Here is a 9,571-nt window from a genome sequence, read left to right as displayed (position 1 = left end):
TACAGCCCCCCTCCCCTCAGTGAATGTAGAAATGATGGGGGAGCTCTGGTCACAGGTACAGCCCCCTCCCCTCAGTGAATGTAGACATGATGGAGGAGCTCTGGTCACAGGTACAGCCCCCCTCCCCTCAGTGAATGTAGACATGATGGGGGAGCTCTGGTCACAGGTACAGCTCCCCTCAGTGAATGTAGACATGATGGAGGGGCTCTGGTCACAGGTACAGCCCCCCTCCCCTCAGTGAATGTAGACATGATGGAGGAGCTCTGGTCACAGGTACAGCCCTCCTCCCCTCAGTCAATGTAGACATGATGGGGGAGCTCTGGTCACAGGTACAGCCCGCCCCCCTCCCCTCAGTGAATGTAGACATCATGGTGGAGCTCTGGTCACAGGTACAGCCCCCCTCCCCTCAGTGAATGTAGACATCATGGTGGAGCTCTGGTCACAGGTACAGCCCCCCTCAGTGAATGTAGACATCATGGTGGAGCTCTGATCACAGTTACAGCCCCCCTCCCCTCAGTGAATGTAGACATCGTGGAGGAGCTCTGGTCACAGGTACAGCCCCCTCCCCTCAGTGAATGTAGACATGATGGGGGAGCTCTGGTCACATGGTCACAGGTACAGCCCCCTCCCCTCAGTGAATGTAGACATCATGGTGGATTTGATTTCTCCCATCAGGGATAAGCGGGAAGCTGAAGGACGGCGGGGCGTGTTTCTGTATCACCGCGGCCTTCGAGGGCACGTACCTGGACTCGTACTACATCCAGGTGAATAGTCTGAGAAACCCGCAGATCTCCCGCCACGGGGTCCCCTCCTTCATCCCGCTGAGTGACCTCGCCAAGGAGCATCTGCCGGCCGACCTGAGGAAGCTTCTCCATGTTCTCTTCGAGCGGCTGAATGCCTATGGGGGCCGGAAGTTCCAGGCCGATAAGCTGGAGGTAATGACATGGCAAGCACTGACCATGGAGGCGGGCATGTATCAGCTGATTGTCCCCCAATAGTTGGGGGGGGGGGGGTTAAACATAAAAAATCTGCTCCAGTCCACAGGCCCAGTCACTGGAAAGCAATGAAAATCGGTAATTTTGGGCAACAGTCATCCTTTTATTGTAACGGGAGCTCCTCACAATGTGCATTACAAGCTGCAGCAAGTCAGGTAGAGCTCCGCCTCATTTCCTGGCTGGAGGACATCCAGCATCATCTAGCTCTGTCCTCACCAGCCTGACTTTCCCTGGCCCCGCCCCTTTCATTCATTGGATGACCGTTCTTTTAATCCTTGGGGCTCAGCATCACATGTGGGTGTTACCTAGGGAGGTCTTCATGCAAATACAGCCTGCCTAGGACCGCCCACTCCTCCAGGCTGACACCCTCCCATCAAGGCATTGTGATATTTGCATAACTCCTCCCAGGAGCCCGCCCACTGCTTGTATCAGGGGTGAGGGCTCTTGAGAGTTCTATGGTTGTGATTGGTTGGTATTATTATCATAGAACGTTGTCCATGTGACCCGCCGGTGATATTTGTGTCTCTCCGTACAGGAAAAGTCACCGGCGTACGTAGCGGGGTCTCTGCAGAAGAATTCCCTGTACACGGTTCTCTCCTTCAGCTACAACATAACCATAGAGGGTCAGACTGTCAGCTTCGCTGCCAAATTACTCTACGGAGACATCACCAGCATCTTTCCCACAGAGGTGACGGTCACATGTCCAGGTAACCGCTGCGTGATTGGTCCGTATGTGTTCTGTTGTACTCTTTTCCTGGCTTTGAAGAGAACCTGTGCTGGGATTGATCCCGGGTACCAGACATGTCAGAGGGCCTTCAAGTCCACACACAGGTCTCCTCCATTACCCCCCCCCGTGTGCTGCATTGTGGGAGACGGATATGAGAATGACATATGTGGAAGGTAAGTGCAGGCCACTCCCCTCGCCTCCTCTCCAGGGTATCTGATACTTTGCTTGGTATTTAGAGTGGGTGAGGGGGAGATCTACGGAAGAAACCAAGTTCCCCGGGGGGGTGCATTTTAAATAGGGCGTGGCCAAATTAAAGTAGGTCAGTGGTAATAGGCCAAAAGTATAAATCATGCATTGCTAGTCAGTGTGCCCCCACCCCAACTGGTGAATAATGGGGAACCCCAGTAATATCCCCTCTTACATTGGTGGTCAGTGGGGATGCCCAGTAATATCCCCTCTTACATTGGTGGTCAGTGGGGATCCCCAGTAACATCCCCTCTTACATTGATGGTCAGTGGGGGGCCCCAGTAACATCCCCTCTTACATTGGTGGTCAGTGGGGGGCCCCAGTAACATCTCCTCTTACATTGGTGGTCAGTGGAGAGCCTCAGTAACATCTCCTCTTACATTGGTAGTCAGTGGGGATCCCCAGTAACATCTACTCTTACATTGGTGGTCAGTGGGGAGCCCCAGTAACATCTCCTCTTACATTGGTGGTCAGTGGGGAGCCCCAGTAACATCTCCTCTTACATTGGTGGTCAGTGGGGATCCCCAGTAACATCTCCTCTTACATTGGTGGTCAGTGGGGGGCACCAGTAACATCTCCTCTTACATTGGTGGTCAGTGGGGGGCACCAGTAACCTCTCCTCTTACACTGGTGGTCAGTGGGGGGCACCAGTAACCTCTCCTCTTACACTGGTGGTCAGTGAGCGTCCATTATACTGCGTTCTATTTATATCGCCGCTCATCAGTAAAGTATTAGGATGTACCCCCAGTGCCTCCATTGGTTTCACCTATACCTGGTGCTTCTGAGTATATGTGAACATGTGACTTCTTCCCAGCATGCAGTACTTGGGCCTGAGCGGGCCAATCGCCAGGCCCCCAGACACTGTCATGTGAGGGAGGGGGTGACATCAGTCAGGAAAAGGGGGCAGTAAGTGGGCTAGTAAGTGGTTCATTCAGGGGCAAGGAGTTCGACTTCACTGGCTGCATGCTTGCTCTGGGTAGGGATATGTATTACATCCTGGAGCATGCACCCCACGTGACCGCTCTCGTATCTCTCTCATGGCCGGTTCTCGTATTCTGAGCTTCACTAGGGAACAAGAAACTATTGCTGAGGGCAGCGGCTCCTCTGGTCACGGATCTGACGACTGTTTCTATGTTTTTCTCCTCTGCAACCTCATTGTAGTTTCTCTATGCTGATATTTTAGATGACGAGGCCTCGGTGCCGGAGATGATCTCATCCCACGTGTCAGTGTTCTCGAGCACAGCCCTGCACAGAGCCCTGGACTCCCTCACTACATAGAGATGATTGTGTCATATGCTTAACACACGTTGCTGTCTTAGCATGGTCGGGACGGCCGGGGTACACGTGTGAGGGACTTTATGAAGTGTCCATTGTCCTCTCCGGAGATCTTATTTGTAACAAAATCATCACTTTGTGACATTTCCTGTAATAAGAATTGACGAATCTCACCAGAATAGCAATGTGGCTTTCAGGAGTGTGTCAGAGAGCGCCCTCTTGTGGCTGAAATGTAGATGACAGATTTCCACCTGGAACACACATGCTGTGAATTGCTATGGACATTCAAAGAGGATAAAATAATACATTGTGCTCCTTATATTGTATAAATCTGTTTATTTAAAACCTGCAACTGGTAAGTTTTGCTTTTGTATAAAAAATATTCAGCTAAAAACGTCTGGTCTTTGGAATGTTGTCATATAAAATCAATACAGTAATGTGTGTGTGTGTATGTATATATATATATACACTGAGTGGGCAGATTATTATGACCCCCCATCAGTACTTGGGCCGCCTGGTGACTCCACGAGATGATGAAAGGTGATGCGAGGAATCTGACACGGCGCTGTTGTCCTTCTGTTGTCTTGTACCAGTCTTGCCCCTCCCCCGTTCTGCCCTAACATTGGCTAGTCGCTGACGGCCACAATTCGCACGCTCAGACCCAGATTTTCGGCTGACAGTCCGGTCTTTAAACACTTTAACAATGAGCCGCTCCTGAACATGTAACGAATTCTGCTGTTTTGCTGATACTCGCTCCATGGCTCCGAGCGCCAACAATCATCCCGCGTTCCAAGGCTGTTACATCGCGTTGTTTCCCCGTATCTTCCCAATCACTTCTACTGTCGTGGTAACCAACCCGCTTCCCTATTTATAATGGTCTGGCCCTCTAGCAACTTCAGCGCCAAATTATAGCTAATGTGCCTACAAACGTCAGGTGGTCATAATAATCCGGCCACTCGGTGTATATAATAATCCGGCCACTCGGTGTATATAATAATCCGGCCACTCAGTGTATATAATAATCCGGCCACTCAGTGTATATAATAATACGAATAATAATAGTTCTCAAGCCCGCCCTGTGTTTACAAGCAGGAAGTGCTGCAACACATTTCTTCCGGCCACCTAAACTTGGACTGATGATGTCATCGGCCACAAAAATGACCATTACCCGGCCTATGGCGGTTTCTCCGGGTCCCTGCAGCCATGTCAGTTTCTTCACGAGCATGGAACGCCCAGTGTAGTTGACCTGAGGACACGGCAGGGATGCTGCATTCTGTGTGGCAGGCCGCCGCCTGCTATTTGACCCCAAGGGGTTGATTTACTGAAGGCAAATGGGCTGTTCACTTTGCAAGGGATGTTTCCCCCCCTTAGCTTGGTAAGTGAGGTGTAGGTCAGCTGACTTCCATCGTCCAATCATGTGCAAGCGAAGATACTGGTTTCTTTATTTTCCTGGCACGCGATTGGGTATTCTTTGCAAAGTGAGCAGCCTGTTTGCCTTTCGTAAGTGTTTATAGCAAGCGGTGTACGAGCACAAGGCAGACGACTGAGGGAAGGGGAGGAAATCCTAAGGCGTGGGTGATTATTTGTGGGACAGGAAGTTAGAGAACTCTACACTTCCTCCATTATGCTTTTTTTTTTATCTCCTGGGAAGAGGTGACATCACTTCCTGCCACGTAAAGTAGGTTAGGATTGATTTCTGTGGATGGAGGATTAGCCCCACCTCCGTCCCACAGACCTCTCTAAGGATGTTGATTCCCCCATAAAGGACATTTACAGTCTTTAAAGAAGAACTCCAGACAAATAAAAACACTTACCCTTGCTGTGGGGATACCCCATGCACTGAAAGGGTTAAAGGAGAACTATGAGGTGAGTGAAAAATCACTCCTCCTCATAGTTCGAGCCGACCTGTGACAATGAGACTGTCACAGGCCGGCTCAGTAGATCGGGAAGTGAGCGAACAAATACCGGCGTTCACTCACCTCTCGATCCTGTCACTGCAGAGAGCTGTCACTCACGGCTCCCTGAAGGGATTCCTCCCCGCTCCGATCCTCCAGCGCTGACTGGCGGAGGGGGCGGGTACAGCTGGCTCTGCCTCTAGATAGGCAGAGCCAGCTGTCAGTCACGCAGCTGGGTGGATCCAGACAGTAATGTCGGGATCCGTCCCGGCTGCGGCGTCTCAGTATACCGCGAGCTGTAGCTCTCTATATACTGAGCTTTGGGTGACGGGAGGACGCTAGTATATGTCCTCCCGTGACCCTGAGGAGAACTATGGGGAAAAACACTGACCACATAGTTCTCTTTAACCCCTTCGTGACGGGAGACGTACACTGTACGTCCAGCCACAAAGGGACCAAATGACTCGTCACGTACACTGTACGTGACGAGTTATTTGCTGCACTAGAAGGCTGGTAACCGCTGAGAATCATTCATTAATGGATGCCTCAGTTTAGAGGCATCCATTAATGAAAGGGTTAACCTTTTTCAGACACCCGATACCTGAAGATCGGGTGCCTGGCATTCTGACAGCTCGTATAGATCGTATAGATCGAGAGATATCTCTCTCAAGCTATACTGGCTTTTTTTTTTTTTATCTTTTGACTTTCAAGAATAGATACAAAATGTTTTGTATTAGACACATAATGTATCTATTCTTGAAAGTAGAATGTTTAAGTTTTCTGAAACATTCACTGACAGCTGAATCCTGAACTGCTGCAGGATCAGTGTCACTAACTTATTATCGGCTGTTCTGAAGTTTGAAGCAGCCTGATAATAAAAAAAATGTATTAATTTATCAAGCAGTAACAGTGAGATTAATTCCCAATTACTGCCTGATATAATTAAATAAATAGAATTTGTCAGTATAAAAAAAGTGAAAAGTGTAAATAAATTAAAAATAAGGGAGAAATAAATGAATGAATGTATTGCATTTTTTTTTTAGCTGTGCTGGTTTTTTTAAAAAAAAATACTACAAATCAAAACTGGGAAAAAAAGTTTTTTTTAACGTTTTTTTCTCTTTTTTTAATTTGTATTTGTCCTAAGTGAGGCGTTAGACACACATATGTGATATAAATATGTAGCCCTATCTGTCCTCTAAAAAACAATATATAATATGTGTGGGTGCACTTTGTAAGAAAGTATAGTACTGACGTGGAAGAATCACACAGCAAAAATGTCAAAAGTGTGTCAGTCATTTACGAACAGAAACCAAAAACAAGCTCAGTCATGAAGGGGTTAAGAGCTTGTTTTGGTCTAAGGGGCAGATTTTCTTACCTGATCCCGGGCTCCCAGACCAGTTGCTGCAGCCCCCTCTCCCCTGGGCTACGGCGGTCTAAGGACTGCTGACGTCATCACTGACCTGCATTTGACGTGAGGACTCCAAGGGACATTCCATAGCCGGAGCGGAGTGGGACAGAGGTGAGCGCTGACTGCCGTGGTAGGCGGGATCATGTAAGTAAATCTGCTTTGAGTCCCCTAGACAGAGCAAGCACCTGACCTTTGCGGTGGGGCTACTTTTTTCATTTGCCCCAAGGTCTCCAAATCACTTTTCCCCGTGCTTGTGTCTTCCAAAATCTCCCCCACCGCACGGGGATCCCAATTTGGCCTTTTTGCCTTGGGTGCTAGAGCAGCGGTTGCCAACCAATGGTCTGCGAGAAAATTTTAGTGGTCCGCAATTGCCCTCCGGGCCGCTCTGATGCCGTGCAGGCTGGGCCGTCCTTGAAGCGGCACGGAGGCTCCGGGGCGGCCTCTCACTGACTCGAGCAGCGGCTGTCACAAGGAGTGCGCGGCTCTCAGTACAGCGCGGGCTCTGCAGGGGGCGGGGCATCTGGTCAGTTCCCTGACTGAGCAGGCTGCGTGACATAGAAAAAGTGGGGAGAAACCAGGTAATAGTGGCTCAGTGTGGGGGAAGGGGAGGCACGGGGGTGGTTGGGGTCCAGTGCTGAAGCTAGGGGGGGGGGGGCATGTGCCCCGGGCGGCACGGTCAGGGCCAGTGGCAGATTCTATAGGGGGGGGAACCATTTAATATTATTAGTGGGCCGGGGCGTGCGGCACCGCTCCCTCCCTCCACCAGCACTGCCACTCCTGCAGGCACACCCACACCTATGTATGTATGTGTATATATACTGTATATAGATATATTCTCATATTTTTTGTTTACTCACATGTGTGTGTATATATATATGTGTGTGTGTGTATATATGTGTGTGTGTGTGTATATATGTGTGTGTGTGTGTGTGTGTATATATATATGTGTGCGTGTTTGTGTATATATATACAGTACACGCAAACACACACACACAGATATGAGAATATATTTATTAAGAATTCATATTAGTGGTCCGTGGGATTTAAAATGATGAATTTAGTGGTCCATGAGGTCCGAAGGGTTGGCGGCCGCTGGTCTAGAAGACCTTTTTCCGTCATTGTTGCTTCATTAACTTTGTAACAAATAAAAATTCCAGCGTTAATTATAGTAAGAGTGCAGTTTATTAAAAGCAGATACCAAAAAAATGACAATAGACGTGATCTTAAATGGCAGACATAAAATGTTCCCGCCTCCTCCCCGGCCACGAGTGTGATGCGGCCGAGATGCGTCCTTGCTAGCTAAGCTTTTTCCTATTTCATGTGCTGTGCAAAATTGATATCCGGCTTTCCGAAATGATCCGAAAGAAGGACTCCGGCCCGAGCATTCGTATCTAATGGCGGAGCTGATGGATCTCAGTTCTTTTCACTTAGGGAAGGGACCGTTCAATAATGTCACTGCCATCATTGATGGATACTGGAGAGCAGAGGGCTGTGTGTGAGGCTGAGGCCTTATCTGAAAGCAGGAAGGAACTGCCATGGCCACTCCTACTGAATAGCCATCAAGAGCGGCACCTCCCCCAATACAAGTCTCTCAGCATTCCAGATAAGGGCCGGACTCCCTACAGCTCTCACCTATGTGTGTAAATCATAGTTCCTGCCGGTGGTGGGGCATGCAGGCCACTCCTACTGAATAGACATCAATAGCAGCCCCCCACCCCCACCCCCCTATACCAGTCTCAGCATTCCAGATAAGGGCCTGACTCCCTACAGCTCTCACCTATGTGTGGAAGTCATAGTTCCTGCCGGTGGTGGGGCCTGCAGGTCACTCCTACTGAATAGACATCAATACCAGCACCACCCTCTAATACAAGTCTCTCAGCATTTCAGATAAGGGTCGGACTTCATACAGCTCTCACCTACAGTACCTGTGGAAATCACAGAGCTGAGGGCTGTAGGAATTTACTCCATTTCAGGAGAACTATATCGGAAATGTTCTTGCCAACTAGTTTTTGAAGGCGCCGGCTCTGCAGCTGACACCTTGCGTCATTGCAGAGAGACTCCGCCTCTTCACCCATTCAGGGCCAACTGACATTCACCTGCTAGCATACCTTCCATGCTACGTATTCTGCTCCATTGGAGCATACGCAGATGCCCGATTCTTCTGTGTACGGGGGAGCATGTGACCACCCCCCAGCATGCAATGGTTGGACCTGAGTGGCCACTCGCCGGTTTCTGATGCTGGGAGGCGTGGCACCCGGAATAATCTGTTGTCTGTCTCTGTATTAAACTTGCAGAATACATCATCTCCCAGCCTTCTGGGTCTGCAGCCCTCGGCCGTCCCTATTGGCTGGCCCGGGGATGAAACAACGCAGAATAAATTCATACCGGAGTCACTTTATGCACAGCATGTGGACTGTACGCTAAGCTGCGCATGTGCATCCGTCAATGTACAATTAGGAAATGTTGCCAGCAAGCAGACAAATAGCAGGATAGACATATGAAGGTCATTTATAAACTATTCACGGGGACCATTCACCCTGTGAATATTTGTAAGCATTTGCTCTGTGCAGCTATTTACCAAAACGAACGTTCTTTAGTTGTTTCTTTACAATGGAATGTATTTTCTTTTCTCTCGTAGTATCACATTATGGAGCACAGACAATAAATACGTATTTGCTCCGCTCCTTTGGCTCCATCTAGTGGCCATAAAGCAAAATTGCATGAAAAGATTTGAAAATTAATTTAAATGTTCATTTGGTATAGATTCGCACGGAACGAATGTTCGCGGATATTCAAGGGGGGTGAACGGCTCGGCGAATTGTTTATAATGAGACCCTATAGAGTCTCTTCGCTATTTTATTTCAATACCTGCCTCCCCACTGCATTGACTTGCCTTTGCTTTGCTCCTCTGACACTGTGTTCGCTGCTGGGAGGGAACCTGGTACTTCTTGGTATGGGGCTCATGTGTCTCCCTCCCTCCCTCCCCATGTGACAATGCTGGTGATTGGCCCAGTGCTGTCATGTG

General features: G+C 49.1%; 1 protein-coding gene across 1 annotated transcript in view; it reads left to right on the top strand.

Annotated features, from left to right (window-relative positions):
* CENPO (centromere protein O) overlaps window positions 1-3,246 on the top strand; it is an 11,019-nt gene extending 7,773 nt beyond the window's left edge. Inside the window, exons 3-7 of the mRNA XM_018566824.1 lie at window positions 518-552; window positions 676-935; window positions 1,531-1,895; window positions 2,949-3,018; window positions 3,130-3,246. Coding sequence (XP_018422326.1) covers window positions 518-552; window positions 676-935; window positions 1,531-1,895; window positions 2,949-3,018; window positions 3,130-3,246 — 847 coding nt within the window. The remainder of the gene's footprint in view (window positions 1-517; window positions 553-675; window positions 936-1,530; window positions 1,896-2,948; window positions 3,019-3,129) is intronic.
* The last annotated feature ends 6,325 nt before the right edge of the window (window positions 3,247-9,571 follow it).

This window comes from Nanorana parkeri, unplaced genomic scaffold (genome assembly GCF_000935625.1).
Source record: "Nanorana parkeri isolate BGI_ZX_2015 unplaced genomic scaffold, ASM93562v1 scaffold980, whole genome shotgun sequence".
Classification (NCBI taxonomy): domain Eukaryota; kingdom Metazoa; phylum Chordata; class Amphibia; order Anura; family Dicroglossidae; genus Nanorana; species Nanorana parkeri.
The sequence above is the reverse complement of the archived record's forward strand: the minus strand, read 5'-3'. Positions and strand labels throughout refer to the sequence as shown.